Genomic DNA, 24367 nt, shown 5'->3' with positions numbered 1-24367 from the left:
AAATCAAATAAAGATATTGATTAAAAATATATAATAATAATAATAATAATAATAATAATAATAATTTCCCACTAGAAAGGCATCTGTAGCTTTTTCCTGCCTCATATCCACAATCTGATTGGTCAAGGCTCAGCTAATTTGCATAAAGAGGCAGCAGGTTGTGCATCAGCTGTGTTATACATATAGAGTTGTATCTTTTCATCAACAATCAGCTTGTGCATACAGAGCAATAAATAAAGACAGAGAGATGCATCTGAGTCGGTCACTAATTTCAGTCAAAAATAGCAGCAAATTCATTTCCACATAATTTGCCTTTACCTTCAGCTTGAAATGATTGCTTAGCCAATTTACACAGACACTCATTTTAACATTTGGGTGTCTTCTGTCCTTTTGTAACTCACCTTCAGTCTGAAGCAGACCAAGCCCAGCACCACTTCTGCGGAGATCTGAAAGCGTTCATCCACTCGTACCAAAGCCTCAAACTCTTTAGCCAGTGCAACATGCTGAAACGGGCATCATCAGCATTGTTACCATCACAACATTGAAAAACAATATACAATATAAGACATGAGAGACTGCTGTATTGTACAACTATATCTATCTATCTATCTATCTATCTATCTATCTATCTATCTATCTATCTATATATATATATATATATATATTTTTTTTTTTTTGGTCTGCAAGTATTTAAGTACAGGCCTAAAATGGACAGAATGGTACATTAGCTGTATTGTTCCCCAGTTATCGATACTTCAAATTTCAAAAGAGGAGAACTGTCACTCAAAAAATTTAGTAAATTGTTAATGTTTCTGGACTCCAATTATAGGACTTCCTAACAATGTCTCATTTACATTCATGACATCAGCAAGCAGAATACACACCAAGAGAGAAGGAGCACACCTGCTTATTTGGAATAAAAACCTGCAGCCACACCAGCACTTTGAGGATATGACTGGACACCCCAGACTTAGCCAATGAACTGAACAGCTCGCCAATCTGATCAACACTAAGCAGCTGTGATGCTAGTGTACTTCAGGCCCAAACCTGCTGCCTGTGCAAAAATTGAATCACCCTGAAAGTGTTCTTTAATTTTTGTAATTTAATATGCAAATGGCTGGAAATCTCTTTAGTGTTTTGTTTTTAGCCCTTCAGCTCCATTCCCTCCCATTCATTGAGGACTCACTGTGTCTTGCAGTCATATAACAGGAGAAATATAAATACATAATGGGAGAAATAGAAAATAGCCAGGCTCCCCTTAAATCAGCTCTGGTTGCAGACTCAGCTCGAGCTCAGCTAAACCAGTATCATCACTGCTGCCTTCTAAACGTGTTATAGCACATGGGAATACAGTGAGAGGCTAGAGCCAATTCAAACTACTAACTAGGTGAACAAAGCATCTATATATATAATAAGAGTTACTACATTGATATCTAATGTGTTATGTGTAATATTAACTGTATTATTATATTAGAGTTTTAAATTGCATAGCAATAATTCACAGCTTATCGGTATACAACTCTAATGCAACTCAGTTATGTACTTTTTCAATAACCATCCCATCACTTCCAAAATTATCTTGCATCTCCCACATTACACCCCTCTCTTTTCACTGAAGTGGATGGTGAGTTTGAGAAAGAAATTATACTTGGTACTCTGTGTACTACTGAGCTTTTTTGTGTCCAGGCCTATAAATATCACCACTTCTCCAGCAGGGAGCAGCCCTGTAGTCCTATTCTTTTTCCTCAGAGCGCAACCAGATCACACAGCCATTAAATATGAGTGACTCAAGTGTTCATAACCAGTACGTTGGTTTTAAAAGGTTTTTCCACAAAGCTTTAACTCAGCAGTGCCAGTGATATCAGGTAAATATGATTAAGAAGAGAAGTGGCTGAATCATTTCCTCATTCTCAGCCAGTAGCTCATTGTGAATACAGTACAGTGGCTCAGGCCTGACCGCTAACGATTATGTGACTCATTCAAACTGGACATTGGTTGGCCAATGCTGACGTGAATAATACCAGTCTTTGGTAATTCAGCCTGTTGAAACTCTAAAGCCGGGGTGCCTTAATGTTTTTTCTTTGCACGCCAAAGTGCAATGTTTGTGGTGGGACAAAACAGATGAAACAGTGTACCAAATGAAGTGAAGAAGGGTGAGTTTCGAATCACATATGTATATACTGGGTGAGGGGTTGGGGTTTAGCATAACTCTTGACACACCGTATGATAATAAAAAACAAGATTTGTTTGAGGAAAAAATATTGCATGGCTACATGTTTGTAACAATAACTAAAATACAATTAAATTATACATTAAACAAAAATACTCCCTTAGCAGATATAACTGCCCTATACAAACAACCAGGAATGTGTTTTTTTAGAAACATATGTGTTTAAAAATTTGTTAGTTCTTAGCTTTTTAGGTTACTGCAGACTGAAACTAAAAGAAGCTTGTTCATTAAAAACATCTGTTTAAAAAGCTTTGCTGTGCAAATAGAATAAAACACATTTGTGTCATTTCGGATGTGGATGCATCATTTATGCTAGATGCAAGTTCACTAAATGCAATACAATTATCATTTACAATCTCTGAGGAAATGGGCATACAGATGGTCTACGAGGGTCTATGTTATGCTCTGTGTGAATGGGCTTGGGTGATTTGACTGGCGGGGAGTGGGGGGGGGTGTTGATTGACAGCAGTGGAATGATCGTTACCTTGCGGATGTGGTCCTGCAGGCCTCTGAGGCCGTACATGCGGAACACAAACCATATCTTCAGTGAGCGGAACCTCCGACCCAGCGGGATCTGCCAGTGCTGAAGAGAGACATGAGATTAGAGATGACACATGAACACACACACACACACACACACACACACACACACACACACACACACACACACATAAGTTATAAGAATTCTTTGTTTAAAAAAAAGAAGGTGGGTAGTAAGAAGAACAGGTTTGCCTCTAGGGATACCTCCACCTATCTCATAGATTTTGTTAAATCTACCACCAGCACACTTGATTCAATTAAATCAAGTGCTGATTAAATAAACTAGGTATTGGATGAGAACTACAAATAGTACTGGGCTGCCTTGCAGAGATGAATGAAAATGGTTAAATGAATTCATCACAAACAACACACATAGAATCTCTGCAAATTGTGTTAATATTATTTGTATTACCACTAATATTAGTTTTGCTACTAAATAAACACTTACCTTTACATTTATAAACATATGTACAAAGGTTTTATATTGAAACAAATGAATAAATAAAGCATTTGTCTCTTTTAATGTTTTTACAGTGAACACTGCATTTCACAAATAAAAAAAAGCTTTTATTTCAGAATGGAGAGGGCCAAAATGAGAGAAAGCTTTCTGCTTCCAAGGAGATTAAAACAACGAACATATGACAAACTTGTTAAATCTCCATGCTGTTCATTGTATACATTCTAATCAAATGAAGCATTGAGACCAAACACACAGTTCCAGGTACATTTGTATTCCTGTCTTTCTAAGATGTTTTCATGTATAACAGTAGATTTACTAACCCATCCTAACCTAACTCTAACCTAATGTCAGCAGCCAGACGTTTAGATTTATCATCTCTTATTAATGCTAATAAAAGATGCAGTTTTTGGTTTAAAAAAAGGAATTTGGAATCATCTTTAAAATGTTCATGTTTTCAGCATTCTGGGACATGTAGTCCCCACAAAAAAGCTAAGCACACAAAAGAAACAGCTGCAGAAACACAACAATCACATTAAACACACTGGACTTACTCTGTAATCCGTCACGAGCCCTGCAAACAGAAAAATACAATAATAGTCATTTCAAATCAAATGAATTGCTTGTACTAAACTATATGTATTGTACATGTATTTTACTTTGTTCTCAACCACAGTAAGTGTCTGTGGGTTATGGAAAAGCATTATTATAGTAGTAGTAGTATTGTTATTATTACAATCAGAAATATCCAATCAAGAGCAGCTCTGACCTCTAGGGCTAGAGCAGAGGTTCTAATCTCAGTCCTGGAGATCCCACACTATGCACATTTTGGTGTTTTGTCTTATCTAGCACACCTGATTGAACTCAATTAGCTAAGCTCCTCTGTGTGTAGAGAAGTGGAAACACAACAGTGTGTAGAGCACAGGGTCACCAGGACTGAGACTGGGAATCCCTGGGTTAGAGGATGGCTAACAGTCTGTGCATCAACAAGCTAACTGTACACTAGCTATGTGGAGTTACAAGATTTGTACATTACACTCTCAGAAAAAAAGGTACGACACTGTCACTGGGGCAGTGCCCCTCTTGTCACTGTGGTGGTACCCAGTACCTTTAGCCAGGGAACGTAACTGCACCATAATCTGTTGAAATGATATTTTCTAAGTTGTATTGACTCCACACCCCCTGCCTCGTCTCCATGTACCTGAATAGTGCGTTTATTTCTAACAGTGTACTGTACAAAAGTCAAAGACCACCCTTTCATTTATCTGATTTCCAGTCAAAGCACCCATATTAAGTACAACATATTTATTTTTCGGTGTCAGGAAAAAAGAGAAAACATATATTTAATAGAAAAGGCCTTAACAACTAGATATAACATCAGCGTACCCAGTATTTAGTGTGTATTTAGTTTTCTGGTGACTTGCTGTCACTTTTTAAAAGAAATCTGAAGATATATTTTTTCACACCTCCAAAATTCAGTCTTAGAAGTTGGTTGCATTTTCTGCTTGTCACAATCCAAGAGATCCCAACACATTCAGTGATGCTGAGGTCTGGACATTGTTTTCTTTGCAAATTTTCTTCTCCTTTTTTAACTTTCCTTTTCTCACTAGCAGCTTCATGACAGCTACACATCCTTTCAGACTCATAGTGCTGAGATGTCTTCTCATAGTGGAAGAATGGACAGAAACGCCTGTGGATTTTGCCCCCCTAATCCCCCTGTATCCAATGGAGACAGTATTATTACTGTATTTAATGGCCGTTTTGACTGAAAATGAAATAATAAAGGGTGGTCTTTGAATTTTGTGCAGTACTCTAGTTGTTCTTGTTGTTTTATGATACTCATGTAAAAAGCAACATAAGGAGGATTTATATCTTGTACCCAGCAGCAAAATATGACAAACATGACTGCCACTCTCAGTGTAAAGCTGCTGTTGTATGTCTCTCACCCTCTCTCTTTCTCTCTCTTTCTCTTTCTGACAGAGAAGAGCCTCAGGTGGTGTAGTGGTAACCTGTAATTTCATTGGGCTTCTGTTGTTTGAGGAGGGAAATGGGAGCGACTGGCCATTGTGAGCAGGCCGTGGATCAGGCTGTGAAGTGTTTATACATGTGTGTGTATGGGGGAGGATGGTGTCTGAGAGACAGATCCACTCTTTTGTTTTGCTGTCAGCACAATTAGTGGCCGGCTGCAGCTGCACAGCTGCATGGACCGTCGCTCCAGCCAGACGAGCTGCTATTGTCCCCTCCCTCTGAGTTGGAAATGGCAGATGAGCAACAGGCAGCAGACAGCATTATGGTAATTAGAGCCTGCAGCTCTGCAGAGGAGGAGTGTGAATGATGGAAGAGAGAGAGAATATTTGTTGCTGACAGTAGTGTGCTTTAACTGTCACTTAAAAAATACACCTGCCGTTCTAAAATTACACTCTGTGCACAATGAAACATTTACCCCTCACTGCATCTGTGGTAAATATTCCTCCTTACCTCCTAAAATGGTACAAAAGTGGTCTCTAGAGTGAAATTCTCTGGGTTAAGAACTAGAAAAATCCCTTTCTGGTGATGTATTTTAAAGTTAGGAGGAACTTTTGAAGAAATGTTTTGCGGTGGCTTTTTGGGGACGGACTGTTTGAATTTTTTATTTTTAATTAGCTGACAAATGCAGAAGGAAGCCAGCTAGCTAATGCCGAATATCTCACCGCAGCAGAATAACTGTGGTAACTGCCTTCAAAGCAATATCTCAGATAAAATGGATGCTTGGCTATCTAGATAAATTTCCTTAGTCCAGCTGTGTTTTATGACTTTAAGGCTACATAAAACGTGCGTTTGGTGTCCATACTGTGCTGAATAATGATAGGGTAGTATATCCTCACAAGTTTGTTCAATGACCACGGTAAGCTTAGAGCTAATGCTAATGTTGTATTTTTCAGCCTATAGATCAGTGGCAGTGAGGACTCATTGACACCACAGGGATTTCCCAGTAGTTGTTTGGTGAATTGGGCGGCACGGTGGTGTGGTGGGTAGCGCTGTCGCCTCACAACAAGGAGGGCCTGGGTTCGATTCCCCGGCCGGGTGACCGGGGTCCTCTCTGTGTGGAGTTTGCATGTTCTCCCCGTGTCTGTGTGGGTTTCCTCCCACAGTCCAAAGACATGCAGTCAGGCCAATTGCACATGCTACGTTGACCCTAGGTGTGAGTGAGTGACTGTCTGTGTCTGTCTGTCTGCCCTGCGATGGACTGGCGACCTGTTCAGGGTGTATCCTGCCTTCTGCCCGAAGACTGCTGGGATAGGCTCCAGCACCCCCCCACGACCCTGACGGAGAAGCGGCTTAGACGATGGATGGATGTTTGGTGAATTCATGTATGCTATGCTGGGTATTGTAGTGAGAAAACATGAATGCAATAAATAAAAAAATCAGGAATTCTGTCAAATTGATGCTTGGGGACATAGTGCTGTGCTACAGAATATCTCATAATATCTCAAACAGCACAAAAAGTTGTTCAGTTTTAGAACTTAAGTCTGCATGCATGCTACGAAATTTATAGCAACACAAATGCTGTGTGTGTGTGTGTGTGTGTGAGTGTGTAAGGTATGAATACCTGATTCTTGGTGGTCGTGCTTCAGGTAAAGTGGATCCATCTTAAATGCCGCAATGATGTCAGTTCTGTTCTTCACCCTAAACAATATTAAATTTTTTATCAAAAAATTAGTTTTAGAAGTGGATTTACTGAAAAGCAGCAAAGTCCAGTAAAATGGCAGAGAACATGTATTGGGACAGTGTACTTGGACAAGAAAAAGAGTATTGTATGTTAAATTAGTTTACATTGACCCTCTCCACTAATCTGCCCCACACTGACTAAAGAACTTTCCAGTGATGTTTCATTGAGCATGAAATGAGGAAGTGAGCCAATATACTTTCTTCTTGAGTGTGTGTCTGTGGGTGGCCATCAAATTTCAGATTAGTTCAGTTTTATTCCTCTGCACTTTCTGCATCAGCATCTCTCTGGATCAGAGCGTCAGTCAAATGCTGTAAATGCATCAGGTATTGTCCTAAGGGAACTTGAGATATGTCCAAACCCCAGACATACATAGATATAGATGTTGCTTTGGTTACAGCCAGACATGTCAACAGTGCCACCATCTTGGGAGAGTCAATACTACTGCATTCGTTACAAATACAGAGCTCTACTCTGTAAGAAATAAAGACAATCTAGTGACTCACACTCATCTTTGTGTTTAGACATGGTGGTCAGTGAAGCACAGAAGCCAGTACATTTCCTCTTTCTTTGAAGTAAACTTGTTTTGTTTTATAACCCATACAGGGAATCTTTACTTAATGTTGAATTTAACTATAGTATTTTTTTATTTACACTGATTGTTAGTGCTGAGTAAATGAGCATTGTCAAGCCAGCCATACCTTAGTCCATCCATGGAATAGTCACATTAGATTAGTGCCTTTTGTAAATTAGTGATTTGCGGTTTTTTTGCACACATTGATGGGTTTACTGATGTGTGTTAGACTATTAGCTTGAGCTAAACTCTTGAGCTAAAAGTGGTGTCGGTCTTTAAAGCCAAGAACAGATTCGTTTCCTGCAACTGATTTATGTATTAATTTATTTTTAATGTATGTACCTGTACGTAAATCTTCTCAGCACTTTTGTGATCTGATCATTTTCCATAGCACACTCAGATTGAGATTTACCATTGGACGCAGTCGGTATTTATTTTTATGACATTTATTCTTATTGATGTTTATGAATATGTTCAGGTTTTTTGAAAAATCTGTCTTTTTTGATTGTGATCAAAGAGGGAGCCCTTCACTGCCTGTAAGCAGCAGATAAATGTAAATATAAATATTAGTACTTAATTTGGACACTGTTATCAGCTTCCTTATTTCAATTTTGACAGGTCATGTGTAGCCAGCTGCTGTTAAACGATGCATTTTACAAATGTATAGCTATGTAAATTGGACAGAGTCAGTGACATGCAGAAATGTGCAAAACAAAACAAATCTCATGTTTGAGTAATATGAAAGTTACTACTGATGTAACATGAGAACTCATCCTATCGCAATATACTTCTGTTTGTTTACAAGTGGATCTTGACCACTCTAGCAAGGCAGATGCACCAACATATAGCTGCCATTCAGGAATGACAGATGGCAAGATGGCGGACAGCTCTATACCAGCCCTCTTTACTGAAAGAGTCACTATGGAACTGCTACAAGGTAAAATATATGCTAATATGTCTGTCACATGCAAAGCATTATAGAAAGTTGTTATTGAATGCAAAAAGACATCATCTTTATTGACTCCGTCCCTGTGTGTGTTTGATTAGTGGTGACGGAAATGGCAGCTGAATGCTTTTCCTTGATCCATCTATATCCATGCTGACAGGAGGGACTAATAAGGACCTGCTGGATACTGGTGAAACTGGTGAAAGGGGTCTAAGTACAAACACATTTAATCTAAATGGAAATGCAGTAAACTTACCACATTGTGGAGCAGTCAAAGTTCACTAACAGCCATTTATGTGGGTTAAAGTTGAAGGAGTCTGCAAACTAAAAAACAACATTTCAATAGATGACTTAAATCAGATGTTTATGTTAGTTATATGTTTCATATTATCCAAACACCCTGCACTTTATTAGAAATCCATACTTTGTTTTTCCACTATAAGGTAGGTGCAGCTCATAAGGAGGGTTCCTTATGAGCTACACCTAACTTATAGTTCCACTATACAGTGATGTTAGAAGGTCTGTGTTTAGTATTGTATGATTTTCTGCAGAGGTTTGAGCTAAATATGATCATATCTTAATATTAAACATAAACATTAAACTGAATATGTCAATCCAATATCACAGGCTTTGCTGGAAAGAGTATGTGAACCTATAGAAGTATCAGTTTAGTTTAATAAATGAGAAGCCTGTTTGGCAAAAACTTAAAACTTTGTTCTAGCATAAGTACCTCATCCCTTCATGCCAGGCATGAAGCATGGTGGTGGTAGTACCATAGTTTGAATGTGTTTTGCTACCATTGGACCAGGAGACCTTTGTACTATGAATTCTGGATTGTATCAACAAATTGTACAAGACACTTTGCGAGCAGTAGCGTAACAGGAGGGGGGCCTGGCAGCAAGACAATTACCCTTGTCGTAGGCTGGAGGTTAGGGAACTGGCCCTGTGACCGGATTGTCACAATTGCTCCCCAGGCGCCGTGGATAGGGCTGCCCTCTGCTCCAGGCAAGTGTGCTCACTGCCCCCTAGTGTGTGTGTATTCACTAGTGTGTATGCGGTGTTTGACTTCACAGATGGGTTAAATGCGGAGGTGGAATTTCCCCCCGTTTGTGGGATTAAAAAAGTATCACTTAACTTAAATGACACATATTTCAAGCTACAGATAAATGGTTCAAGCAGAAGTTTCATGTCCTAGAATGTCCAGATCTTAAGCATAGAGTTTTTGCAAGAAAGCCTGCAAACATCACTAAGTTAAATCATTCTGTAAGAAGGAATGGGGCAAAATTCCTCCAAGTCAATATGTGGGACTGCTCAACACTCATGGTTGCTCAGAGGGGTTACACCAGTTACTAAAAGCAGAGGTTCACACAATTGTCCAATGGTGACATTTAATATTGAATCACTTTGTTAAATAAACAAATGAACAAGTATATTATTTGCACCGTATGTTTTATTAGGTGCTTTATGAATTGGGTAAAGACGTGATCACATTTTAGGTCAGATTTATGCAAAAATTTATGTGCAGTTACAGACTGTAGCCCATCTGTTGATGTACAACTTGTTAGCTCACCTCTATCCCGTTTATCTATACGGTACGTTTTAGACCACAGGACCGCTGGTGACCAGATATTATTTGGGTAGCGGATTATTCTCAACACAGCAGTGGTATGGTGGTGTTGCTAGGTTCAGAATGGTCTACCACTCAAAGATTTTCCCTCAAGAGTGGCTCCGTAGTCAGAAACCGACCTTTGATGATGGGTTAGAGAATGTTAACACAAATTGTCTATCAACAGACGGGTTTTGTAGACCTATAAGCAAGTTTTTTTTAAATAAAGAATTTACATATACTTACATGCAATTCAAGTTTAATCGAACATTAGGTACAGTCTGCTATAATTAGAGCCACATTACCGTAGAGCACAGTAACAATAATCTATAATTCTAAATATGCAATGTGCACACAATGATACTCTTTCTTCTGGCTATAATACAAGTTATGCTTTACAAAGGCACAATGTTGTTTGAAACCCCAGTCAGCTGTCACATCTGTCACCTAACAGTCTCTCTATCTGTGTTCTCATCTGTTTGCACACCATTACCTTCCCCAATATCCTCTCCATCTGCTGCAATAACTCCAGCGAGGGTTCCAGAATAAACCATGGCCACTGTAACACCTGATTATTGCAATTGCCTGGCATTCACTTCCTGGCAACCAGTGCCAACACAGGAAACGGCGTCTGACTGTCATTCGCACCCATGATAAAGAACAGAGCAGTTTCAGCAGAGCGCAGCCTCCAGTATTATTTGAACTGGTGCTAATAAACACTGAGATTTGGATACAGAGAGGAGGGAGGAGGGGCTTATCTAAAGGTCTGCGTACGCCTCAGGAAATTACTTTACCCTTATCTCTGGGACACTCAGCTGGGTGCCACGGCAACTCAAAGGCTTTCCAATTTCCCGCCAATTTCTCCACACATAGCTCAGTCGAGCTTGCGTTGTTTTTGACATTTGAATACTTTTGTGAGCGCATTTGGACCAACCTGCTGGCCTCTGACTGACAGCTTGCATCATCAGCTTAGCTCTGATCAGCCTCCTGTTGGCATTTCGGGCTTTCTGAGTGGAGCCTCATGCTCGACACTTAAAGCGGAATATGGTTATCTCACCTCTACACCGTCTAGAAGAGGTCGGAACTCGGGGCAGATGAATGCACTTCCGGCATAGGCAGCGTCAATATGCATCCATATCCCTTCTGTGTTACCTGCAACAGAAAAGCAACAAAGTGAGGAACTCCTGTGCATTTACAGAACCAAACAGCAAAATCTCTGGTAGGAAAAATGCATCAAGAGTCTTACTCACATATAGGCCCAATCTCAGTGATATAGTCAAATGCACACGATGGAGTCGTTCCCAATGTGGCACAAAACTGAGGAATAAAACGAGGAATTCTTAAATTTCATTCTCTGTCTCAGTAGACTACATGATAGATGTGTTTCACCTTTGCTGTATTTGTGAAGATAAAGCAGGGATGCAGTAATCATAAACAAAAAATAAATAATGAATAAATCTGTTTATGTCCTCTGGAGCAACTTCTAGTTGTCATCCATGTTGTTTCTCTACTGGTGCTAACAAACATGCATTAAACTTCTTTGGCTTGGCTTACATAGAAGGGGATGAGGCCTGCTGCCTTGTCCTCTTCAAGGACTTTTCTGAGGGCCTCCCCCCGGACGGAAAACTTGGAGTCAGATGGAATTTTTCTCATCCTCACACCTCCTATTAGGCCTGCTCGCTCCACTGATGAATGAGCCTGTGGGAAGAGTCAAGAAATTGCAGTCAGACCAAAATCAGCGCAACATGTTCAGTGATTTGAGTAGGAGCATTATAACACAGCGGTGTGACTAGTCTGAAGTAGCGTGTGTGGTGTTTACTGTGACTAGCTGACCTGATCTGAGTTACCAATAAACATACGAACATATAGAGCTAGATAAATTCACTTCTAGTAGAATCCTGAATGCTCTTTTTCATACTTACTTTTCTATTTAACTTACTTTTTCTAATAACCACTTTCATGGTGCATATTTAGTTACAACTTACAAGGCTAGTTTAAATTTGAAATATGTGACAAGCCTTCCACATATAGAGACACATATGTTGCTTTTAAGCCTTTTCCTATCACAGTGGTGATATATGCTCACACATGTTTGTATATTTTGCTTTGTGGGGTATTTACATGTTTTTTGGAATGTCTCTGTGTAGATGCTGCTGTGCTATACTCTAATTTATTGTAGTCTAATCTCATCTTTACCTCACATACCCAAAGATCAGCTTCATCCTATTTTACTGTTTCTATTCAAAGAAGCTAATAAAAGCAGCCAACTGTCCCCATGTCAACATGTTCACATCTTCCATCAGGCTGGGAACATTTGGTCTCCACAAACAGATACATACACGCACTACATTTCAGGATAAGGTAGAAGAATCTCTGACCATGCTGGCCTTTACAGAACTTTGCCATTTCAAACTGACCACTTTTAACATTTCACATTTAAAAGGGAGGGAGGGTGGTCATGCTGTATTAACCTGCCAGACTTTAGCTGCAACAACAGCCTTGCATTTTCTAACATAATTCAAACTGCAGCATTTTTTTTGGTTAGCCAGATAAAGTAATTGATCCACAGTCACATCATTTACTGTTCGAGCATTATCCTATAAAACATGCATACTGTAAAAATGCAAATGCATTGAATGCAGTAAAAAGTTGTTCTTCAGACTTGACTATGTTGTTACATTGTTATTAGTCAAAATAGCCAAACATGCTTAAAATTATTAACTTGCCAGTAGCAAATGGCAACAGTTCAAGATGCCTGCTAACTAATGTTTATTTTGCAACAAAGTCCATTTATTATTATTATTATTATTACTACATTATACATTATTAGCCACGAAAGTAACCAAAAAGGCTTAGTATGATTGACTGGCATGGAGCAAATAAGAATGATATGTAAGGATGCCTGCTACTAATTGCTATTTTTTAACACAGGGTGTAAAAGTGCCTCTGAATATTTCACAAGATTACAAATCATGTTCGCTTCAAAAACTCGCAGCTCAAATTCTGTGTTAATGTTCAGGCTCTGACCTGGTCAGAGGAATAGGCCACAAGTTTGGAGATGATGTCGGCTTCAGGGCGCTCTGGATCGTCAGATAATATCCGCTTCACCATTCTGCAGCGGGCGGCCAGAAGCGCCACCAGAGTTGCTTCACTAGCGGTTCCCTGAAATCAACACAACAAAAACCTGTGGTTTAACAAATTTGACACCGATGGACCACAGATGGATCAATGTATTCATTCACGTTATCAGCTTCTCATGAAGATCGAGAAACATTCAGAAATGCTGAAGCTATTACTGAATGATTGTATGATAACTACAACCCCATTTCCAATGAAGTTGGGACGTTGTGTAAAACATACAACAGAATACGATGATTTGCAAATCCCTTTCAACCTATATTCAGTTGAATACACTACAAAGACAAGATATTTAATGTTCAAACAGATAAACTTTATTGTTTTTTGCAAATATTCACTCATTTTGAATTTGATGCCTACATCACATTCCAAAGAAGTTGGGACAGGGGCAACAAAAGACTGGGAAAGTTGAGGAATGCTCAAAAAAACACCTGTTTGGAACATTCCATAGGTGAACAGGTTAATAGGAAACATGAGTGTGAGTGTCATGACTGGGTATAAAGGGAGCATCCCTGAAAGGCTCAGACGTTCATAAGCATGGATGGAGTGAGGTTCACCACTTTGTGAACAGCTGCGTGAGCAAATAGTCCAACAGTTTAAGAACAACGTTTCTCAATGTGCAATTGCAAGGAATTTAGGGATTGCATCATCTACAGTCCATAATATCATCAAAAGATTCAGAGAATCTGGAGAAATCTCTGCAAGTAAGCAGCAAGGCAGAAAACCAACATTAAATGCCCGTGACCTTCGATCCCTCAGGCGGCACTGCATTTAAAACCAACATCATTCTGTAATAGATATTACCACATGGGCTCAGGAACTTCAGAAAACCATTGTCAGTGAACACAGTTCGTCACTCCATCTACAAGTGCAAGTTAAAACTCTGCCATGCAAAGTGAAAGCCATATATCAACAACACCCAGAAACGCCGCCGGCTTCTCTGGGCGTGAGCTCATCTGAGATGGACTGACGCAAAGTGGAAAAGTGTCCTGTGGTCTGATGAGTCCACATTTCACATTGTTTTTGGAAATCATGGATGTCGTGTCCTCCGGGCCAAAGAGGAAAAGTTGAAAAGCCAGCATCTCTGATGATGTGGGGGTGTGTTAGTGCCCATGGCATGGGTAACTTGCACATCTGTGAAGGCATCATTAATGCTGAAAGGTACATACAGGTTTTGGAGCAACATATGCTGCCATCCAAACAACGTCTTTTTCAGGGACGTCCCTGCTTATTTCAGCAAGACGATGCCAAGCCACATTCTGCACGTGCTACAACAGCGTGGCATCATAGTAAAAGAGTGTGGGCACTAGACTGGCCTGCCTGCAGTCCAGACCTGTCTCCTATTGAAAATGTGCGCATTATGAAGCGCAAAACATGACAAAGGAGACCCCGACTGTTGAACAACTGAAGTTGTACATCAAGCAAGAATGGGAAAGAATTCCACCTTCAAAGCTTCAACAATTAGTGTCGTCAGTTCCCAAATGCTTATTGAGTGTTGTTAAAAGGAAAGGTGATGTAACACAGTGGTAAACTGTGATTATGGGGGAGCGGACACATGTGCGGAGACAAGCGAGATTTATTATGGGCAAATCCAAAATCAGGGTCAAGATAATCTAGGTTCAAATGGCCAATATGGAGAGCAGGAGGGACAGACATGACAAAATGAACACAGAACTCCAAACAGAACAGAAATAAACAAAACTCTTCAAACAATACATACACTTCGAACAGTACATCCAACAAACCGCACAAACAAAGAAAGACCAGCAAAGACCAGGGCAGACACAGGGCTTAAATACACGCCGGGATAATGAGAGACAGTTGGGGTGGAGTCACGAAACAAGGGGGCAAGATTGTGAAAACCAAAACAAAAAGCACAGGGACTACCAGGAAGAAAACACAACATGAGCACATGGGGGAGTGGGAGGAGCCAAGCGTGACATAAACATGCCCCTGTCCCAACTTCTTTGTGTTGTAGGCATCAAATTCAAAATGAGTGAATATTTGAAAAAAGCAAAGTTTATCCGTTTGAACATTAAATATTTTGTCTTTGTAGTGTATTCAATTGAATATACTGTAGGTTGAAAAGGATTTGCAAATCATCGTATTCTGTTTTTATGTATGTTTTACACAACGTCCAACTTCATTGGAATTGGGGTTGCACAAGCGCATTAAAGGACGCTAGCTAGCATTGCCAATAGTGTATGAAAGTCATTAGGGACTAGTTGACATTGCATGAATGAGATCTTGTGCCCATTAGTTTGCATTTATAATTTTACACGTATACCTTTTTTAAGTAATACATGTTTAAGAAATGAATAACAACAATGGAGGGGAAAAAATTATAAATTTCTCCTACAGACATTGCTGGTATGCTATTAAAGATACCAAAAAAAGTTATTTTTAGAGAGAAACCACAGAACAAGCATGTAAAACTGGGTTTCCTTCCCACACGTCACTCTAAAGTGCTGAATTCAGGTCTGTTTAATGTGGCAGAATGCTGAAGTCTGCAGAGCTGTGACCCACGAAGAGCACAACTCCGATACTGAAGGGCCAGTTTGGGGATTTACCCACTCATACACACGTGATTACACTTTTCTGTCAATTGGCAGGGTTAATGTATATGTTTGAGCTGGGAAACCTTCAAATTGTGCCAGATACGGGCCACCCCTGCCATAGAAGAACCACTTTTTGTTTCTTAAAGAATCTTCCAGTGAAATATTTTCTGTTAATGAGACATTTGATTGAGAAAAACCTGTTTAAAGTTGAAAGAACCTCAACACAATGCAAAAGTTGTATACTAGAAGATAGGAGTTGGCAGATTTTTGCTCCAAACATGCGATCAACAGTTTTTTATTTAGATGTGAAGCTGGAACCTGGCTTATTATTAACTCAATCACTCACTCACTCACTCATGTTTTTGAGGCTGAGGAATTTCAAGGGGGCACTATTACCACTCAAATAGCTTTTTGTGATTTACATCAGTGACTCTGTGTACTTGATGTTTTGATCAAACTGCTTTGCAATTTTATGACGTAAAAAGCCAGGTAAGTGCACTTGCATTGTATTTGAATGCTGCTACTACACCAGTAACAAAATAACATAATTATGCTCTCATGATTCATATTCATTTTTAGAGGCATTATTTACATTAATGTGAATTGTTATGCCTGTTTCCTTAATAAAAGAAATAAGATTAGTTATGTTGCAACTTTGGCTAACAGACGTGCTAGTGTGAGCTTTGTGTCAAAAAAACGAAAAATGAAAGAAAAAAAAGAACAGCCATCAGTCAATTTGGAGAAATTGAAAATGGAATTAGAATCATCTGTAAACATGAATAACTGGTGCATCCCTGTTTTCCTGAAAAGAATGTTCAAGCCAAAAACCATTTGCATTGCTTCAAATATGGAAAGTATCCTTGTTTTAAGGACCACCAGAAGGTAGACCAACCGGTAGAGTCTCTAATAAAGAGGATATTGAAGATGGCACATCTATCTGTGTCCATTGATCTACTCTCATAAGATGTGTGCCAATAAATATTTATCATCAGAGCCTGCATTGATGTTTCTTGCTTACTGATATTGATTCGTGTGGTTTGGTGTGTTCAGATGTCTATCAGCACTACCCTCAAAGCCATACATCTGTGAATACGAATAGCTTATGGTCTCTGTCCTTTCTCTTTCAGTAAGTGGGGAGGTGATCCAATTCAAGCATCTTCAATGTGTATTGAATAAGCTGGCTAGGCGGTAGGCCTTTTCTTTGATCTTGCTCTTCAAACTAAAAATGCACACCCACAACCTCATTACCACAGCAGAAAACAAGAGGAGAGCCGCTGTGTGACGCCAGTGAACAATTATACAGACATTACTGAAAAAAACGGAGGGTACCTTTGAGCTTTTATCGGTTTGAAATGTCAAATTAAAACACCCTACAGATGATTGTGAATGCAATCTGCAGTCTGAATGATCTTTGAAAATAGTTTTTGTGTCATCACATGACAAAGACGTGGTAACAAGAAACAATCTGTCAGTATAACAAGATTTATGAACTAAACTTGTAGTAGGTAATGGTTCCACCATGCATAGATATTACAAATACGAAAACCTATTATTATTAACCTGTTATTAAAAGTTATTTATTACACTAAAAGAGCAACAACATACCCTTAACCAGTGGTCACCAACTCTACCTTCCTGTGAAGTTTATGTCTAACCAAAATCTGGCACACCTGCTCCATCTATTTTCCTTCTTCAGAAGTCCTTGATCGGCTGGATCAGATGCTTTAGTGTTAGGTAAGAGGGGGAGCGCCACGTTAGAAGCACTATGGAACTAAACTCTGTCAGACAGTGGATCTCCAGGAGGAGGGGTGGTGACCACTGTTCTAAAAAAATGACTTCCAACCTACAGCTGTACTCTTTTGAAGCAGCTAATGTTGGCTTTTGGAATAATGTCATTTTATTCTTATTTCTTGCAATGAGTCCAGATAACTATGCACAAACAAGCCTGAAGTACCACTGAGCTACTCAAGTGAATTTAGCATGAGCCTGAGTTGTTTTCAGATATCAGTCCTGAACATAGTCCAGATTGTGTTGGCCATCCTCTGGCTCTTCATCAGTGTTCAGTTTGTGACAACATAGGATTTTTTTGAGTGGTGGGAGCCTCAGCCCAACACTGAACCTAAAACCCCCTGTGTCTGAAACACTCGTACCAGTGCCAGTGACTGGCCACCCAAATAATATCTGGACAACAGCAGAAGCTGACCACTGATGAATAGTGTAAGGGATGACTGACAGATTGTTAGTGTCAAGGTACACAGTACAAAGTAAGAATTTACTAGATCTGCCCAAACAGCATTTTACAGGCTCTGAATGCTGTGGAGTCCTCAAATACTATTAATAATAGTTTTTTTGGGGAAAAAAACAGTAATACTTCAGGTGTTTTTAGTCTGATGGAACAGAGACACTTGGATTTTAATCAGATTTCCATTACAAACTGGTCATGCTGGAGGTGTCTTCCATCAAAATGCACATTTTTTTCACTTTCTTATAAGTGAAATTTAAGCCCCATAATCACACACTTCTACGTTCCATACTGTTGTAAATGTTATAGCAGCACAGGAGCTGCTCTGTATTTGAAATAATAGTTTACTTGAATGTGATGATGTTGTTGGTGTGGTAGTTGCACAGCAGCTCCTGCACCATACTAACAGTATGTGGAGGAGACTCTTCTCTGAAACAGAAGTAAAACTTTAAGACTTTGTGATTGTGTCTAATAAACAGATCCGCTATTTTTTAATCAAGTTTTAAACCTGCTGTAAATCAGTTTAATTATGAAAAGAGAAACGAGAAAAAGAGCTGATATTCCTGTCTGAAGTTACAGTGAGGACAAGATGCATGGGAGTACATGGATTCTTACAAATAAACCTACTTTAACAAATATATGTCAATGGAACCAGACTTTTTCCCCCCAAGTGATTTCGGGCCATTTCTTTTGGTGCATTCATCATGAAATTTACACACAACGTAAGGCCAACAGGCATTTCAAATTCTGGCAAAAACTGAAAAACGATAAAATGGAGAAATATTTAATTCATCAAACTTGTTGTGCCTCCATGATAACATGGATGCCTGGCATGAATTTATAATTCATTCAGATAAACCAGCAATTATTTTATTTATTTTTATCTAAAGGTCTTTACTCTATTTTAATGAATATCAACATGACAAACAAGTATTCAAGTGCTCAAATTATTTGGGCCAGCCCTGGATGTTCCAGTGATGAAATTACAAAGGAATGAGTTACAGTTTAAATTCCTGTGAAACTGTAAACATTACAATTATTGACTTAATATGAATTACATTTCTTACTTTACTCATATATCCATTAGATAATAAGACAATATGAATATGAAGACATAAAACAATATGAATAATGCATGATGTATTTAAAACACACATTTCATGTATTATCTGTATGTAATTTGAGTGCATGTGTGTTATAAGCTTAATGCATAGGTCCGATTGTGAATATGACTGAGAGGAAAGAAAGATGGGAAACAACTTTTTTACCAAAATAAGCTTGATGAGTGATCTGTTAAAGCATGTAATCATGCTCATACGAAAGATTTGAATAAAAAATCCTGTGCTGAAGAAGAGAGAGTCCCAACTTCACCTACCGAGACTAGATTTTCATTCAAGAACAAGATTTTATTTAGAGGCGTTTTTTTTGGATCAGCATCAACAATTCTGGATTTTAATTGGCAACTGCCTATATGTTGTTCACAGCAAGAGCAAAGGCATGTTTTTACTTTAGTGAGTCATGAGCATGTGGCCAGTCAGGTGAGAAAACTATTGTCAAAGCAAAAAAAAAAAACTTTGACCTTTGAGTTCTTGTAAATCTGATTCTAATAAAATAATATGTTACTAAACACAGGCAAGGACAAAAAATAGGAGAAGCAGGAATACTGATTTTGTAAGATTAATGCTGAATTTGTAGAAATGTTATTCCCTTAATATATTTCCATTTGTGAGACTAAAAACATTAAGAAAATATAATTTTTGTGCTGTCAATTGTCACTATCATCATGTCATCTAGACAACTGAACAGGGAAGTGCAACTACAGAACTAAATCACACTCTATCTGGATGCACAAAATGGGACTGCACTAATCTAAAATCTGCATATTTAGGACCTGCAACTTATCTAAGAGGGAGGAAAGTAGGTAGCACTGCTTGATTTTAATTCCTTTGATTGATCTGTGCAAATGGACAGATAGATAGAGTATTAAGTTGTACCAGAAGAAGCGTCCACCCACTGGTACTTTAAACATTCCTGATGAACAGACAATTTGGGGCCATAAAACAAATATGGTACAGGGGGAGCATGCCCCCAGACCCCCTTAGAAAAGGCTTAGTCCCCATCCAAAAATCTTTAGTGAAGCCCTTGCTGTTCACTAACATGTTGATGGAATAGGACTATGTAATGTAATAAAGAAACTAACATCTTGTCGGTTTACCTGTATGAGTAGCTTACTATCCTTCCGGTTAACTAGAGTTTGCTGATAGGTTTATAGAAAAATAAACAAATTAAAAGGTTAAAAGGAGCAATAAATTGTCAGATTAAAAACTGACGCATAACTCACATTCAGCAGCTAGTTTAGTCACTCTGTGAGACACTAAAACACACTAAAACTTTTTTCTGAAAGACAATTATTTCATATTAAAGTACAAGCCTCAAGTGGAGAAGTTACAATTAGCAATCTTGCTTCCTAGCTGTCGATACTCAGCAGCTGACTGAGACCAGGCACAGCTCAAGCTCAAATAAACAAACATCACTCAGTGCTGCCCTCTAAAGTTGTCACAGCACCAAGCTGAAAATAGAACCTTTGTTATAAATTTGCTTTTTACTTTTCTTTATTGACATGCGTTCATCTCAAACCAGCTGATGAAAATGCAGAATTCACCTTCTGTTTGTTGTAATGTAACCATATGACTATAAATGACTATAGTGTGGAAAATAATTGCGATCATCTTAAATAATTGTGATCAGGCATTTATTTAATAATTGTGACAGACCTGCCACATGATGTGAAGGTTCAATATTAAATAAAAGCCAAGAACCCTTTTTTATCTATGAGGGCCTGAGCGTACATATATTCGTTTAAAAGTGAGAGACTGTGTGCTTTAATCATTTTGCCTGCCTTTCTCAGTCCATCTCTGCTTTGAGGCATCATTTTCAGTCAGCCCCTCATCAGGCATACAGGAAGTGAATGCCGTTTGTTGCCATAGTGAGCTTCACTGAAAGGCTCAGAGACAAAACAGATGTAGGAGGAGGACACACTCATGTGGGCATACAGACACACACACACACACACACACACACACACAAAAGGCAACAATGCTAAAGCAATGAAATGATCCGTCATCATTGACCTGTATCACATGCTACAACTCCTGCACTCAAAACAGTTATAGCAGGATGCTGGATGCTGATCGGATAAATGAAGGTAAATTGGCCTCATCTCATGCCACCACAACAACGGGTCTCGTCTTCAGCTGACAGGGTAAAAGCCAATTTCCAGCAGACAGGCCATCTTAGTGAAGCTCCAAGAGAAATCAATGACTGACAAATTTGTTGTTCGCAAGAGCAGAACACCTTTTCTCTGCTCAGTATTTAAAATCAAATTGTCTGGAAACTGTCTGGTGTTAGAATCGAATAAGACAGCAAGATGAAAGCGACTTGAATTGAGTTTCAAGCGTACTTTTGTGTTGTAGTGAAAGATTCATGTCATCACATACTGACAAAAAATATATATATATATTAACAAAAACATTAACTAGACAGAAATAAGTCTAATGCGATACAAAATCACCAGTGCTCACAGCAATGTAATGTCATAACCCACAGAACTGACTTTCTGGACTCAGACTAAAAGACATCCTAACATATGAAACATTTTCTTTTCAAATCCCTACTGTCAATTTGTGTGACCTTATGTGTTTTATACTTATACTTTATAATAATGTACTATAACATCTAACAGTCACATCATTGCACACTAGTCACATCCAGATCCATCAATCTATTGTATGTATGTCAACCCCTCAGGCCTTTGATATATATATATATATATATATATATATATATATATATGTCTTCAATGAACACAGAACACTCACCTGTATGACGCCTCCTCCTTTTCCCTTTGTGCCAGCTAGAAACTCTTCAGGCAGGTTCAGCATCTTCCCCAACCAGTCCAGCATTACTGTCTCCAGCTCTGTACAGGCTGGACTCGCAGCCTGAACAATGCCACACAGAAGAGTTCCAGAGATCACTTCAATTTGTGTGTGAAAGTAAGAAAGAAAGAAAGAAAGAAAGAAAGTATACGAGGAAGGAGATGATTGATGGATAAATGTGTGGATGGATGAACTGATAATGGATGATGGATGAACAAAGGAGAGATGAACTGTAGATGAATGCTTAGAACAAAAAATAGTAAAACTCTGCTAAAGCCTGAGTAGATGAATAAATCAATGTGATGATCAGTTATTAATCTCAGTGTTACTAAGCTGTGCTAAAGCCTGAGTAGACTGATAAATCAATGTGATGATCAGTTATTAATCTCAGTGTTACTGAGCTCTGCTAAAGGAATTTGCCAACCAGTCACTGCTTACCAAGATGCATCATAAAATGTTCTAAATGTATTTTCAATTGTTTTGTTTTTTTTAATTGTGTGGAATACCATACTTATGCTCAATGTACGTATGGATGTATGGCTGAAACGTACCCAGGAGAAGCCAACACAGCCAATAGCTCCGGACAGCATGTCTGCCAGTATGGCAGGAAAGGAGTTGGCAGTGGGGAAGTAAGCGAAGAAGTACGGACTGTGCCAGTGAGTGATCTGTACAAAGAAACAGTAAAATACACGAAAACATTACGGGGGGTTACTAAGACACAAAATCTAACAGCTTAGAGTTACACCATTAGATGTCACATCCTGATCATTCATTATTCCTTACTTTTAGTACTGATCAGAATAGCTGAGGCCAAGAACTGTAAACCCACAATGAAATCATACTGTTTTTCCCCTTAAGGTTAAAATTCCAGCGGGTGGGTCTGTCTCCTTTTTCCAAATTTCCTGTAATGAGTCATTCATAAACACTAATATATCCTAATTAGCATCTGTTCCAAGGGAAACAGTGAATGCCCTAATTAGGACAAAAGGAAAAACGTGTTTATTGTCAGAAGCACAAGTAAAGTATAGCGTTATTTTTTTCTGACCTGACTAAAAGGCCTAATGTTTCCAGACTGGCTATTCATGCCAGAAGAACATGAGCATGTCCTACACAGTTAGTACTTTTGTTATCTATTACATTTGTTATATATTACATTATAGTAAATTTAGTACATGTAATAATTTTTTTCTTTCAAAAACTGAGATCACCTATTAAAAGTAAATAAATAATAAGTTTGTATAAAAATAAGTTTGCAAACAATGAATGAGTTTGTGTGTTAAAAGCATGGAAACCTTTTGGTTTTTTTGTGAAAAGTGCACACAAAACAAATGCAGTACAAAACATACAAATATATACAACTCTATTTTGTACAATATAAAAAATAAACGTTTTGCACATTTCAAAAAATAAAAGCATGGTGTTTGTTCTTTAAAATAAACAAATTTATAAATATACAAAAATATGTAATATACAAATATATACATGTATTTAATTTTTAAATATAAAAAAAGTTAATCATATATTTTGCATATACAAAATATATACATGACTTTTAGCAATGGTCTCCCTATTTTTTTTCCTTTGTGAAATAAACAAAATAATAAATTATTGTGTATATTACATGAATAAAAAGTGTGAATATTTAAAAAGTTAATAATAAAATAATTTAATGGGTTGCTTATAGACAGCCAGTCATCTGATGTATCACCTTGTTCACCGAGATATTCCTACTAGTGCATTCAGGTCTATTTAAATATGTAAAATTACATAAGATGTTATAAATTGATTACTTAGTAACACTAATACTAATAACATTCATTGCAGTCTAATGGGGACCAGTTAGCATGATTTATCTGCATAACATCAAAAGGCTCAAAGTTGGTGAGTGCTGACTCACCCCAGGCATGACCACCCTTTCAATGTCCTTAACCACATCCTCATAGGTCTCTGGCTGCTCAGGAGCCTCCTCTGGGATGAGGGATCTCAAGTAGCCTGGCTCCACGTCAGGGTAGACCTGCCTCTTTTCAATGTTCTCCAAATAATCAGCTACATAGTCCACCATCTCCTTCCCTCTCCTGCGAAACTCTGCAGTGTCCATCCTCCAAACTGCAGACAAGACTGTGTGAAATTTAACTTCACTGCTCCAAGAGAGTCAACACAGACATCAAATGACACCAAATAGGTCTGAAACCTGGACTATGGCTATTATCATACTGACATAGCACTAGCACAGTTATCTACATTCCAAACATGACAATTTACTGCTCTGTTGAAGGAACAAATGTACCAATTCTTGTTCAAAGTACAAAGGTGAAAGGTGAGTTACAATGGGTTGAGTGATGCCATAGAAGACCCACCTTTGTTTCCTTAAAGCAGTGGTTCTCAAGCCAATCCTCAGGGACCCTTGATGGTCCAGATTTTTGCTCCAACCTAAC

General features: G+C 38.5%; 1 protein-coding gene across 6 annotated transcripts in view; it reads right to left on the bottom strand.

Moving 5' to 3' along the window:
- Positions 1-24367, bottom strand: part of ddc (dopa decarboxylase) — a 38180-nt gene that overhangs the window by 4035 nt on the left and 9778 nt on the right. Inside the window, exons 2-14 of one of the 6 annotated variants that reach the window (XM_037537314.1) lie at positions 24290-24362; positions 23830-24050; positions 22484-22597; positions 21876-21995; positions 13087-13221; positions 11614-11757; positions 11310-11376; positions 11117-11211; positions 8710-8777; positions 6817-6893; positions 3782-3801; positions 2715-2813; positions 402-503 (exon numbers count right to left, since the gene is read on the bottom strand). In XM_037537314.1, coding sequence (XP_037393211.1) covers positions 402-503; positions 2715-2813; positions 3782-3801; positions 6817-6893; positions 8710-8777; positions 11117-11211; positions 11310-11376; positions 11614-11757; positions 13087-13221; positions 21876-21995; positions 22484-22597; positions 23830-24030 — 1242 coding nt within the window. In that variant the 5' untranslated portion in view covers positions 24031-24050; positions 24290-24362. Of the gene's footprint in view, positions 1-401; positions 504-2714; positions 2814-3781; positions 3802-6816; positions 6894-8709; positions 8778-11116; positions 11212-11309; positions 11377-11613; positions 11758-13086; positions 13222-21875; positions 21996-22483; positions 22598-23829; positions 24051-24289; position 24367 lie in introns of those variants that run through there. The other 5 variants (XM_017700823.2, XM_037537313.1, XM_017700821.2 and 2 more) reach the window with 5 other exon arrangements.

Source organism: Pygocentrus nattereri, chromosome 3 (genome assembly GCF_015220715.1).
Source record: "Pygocentrus nattereri isolate fPygNat1 chromosome 3, fPygNat1.pri, whole genome shotgun sequence".
NCBI lineage: Eukaryota > Metazoa > Chordata > Actinopteri > Characiformes > Serrasalmidae > Pygocentrus > Pygocentrus nattereri.
The sequence above is the reverse complement of the archived record's forward strand: the minus strand, read 5'-3'. Positions and strand labels throughout refer to the sequence as shown.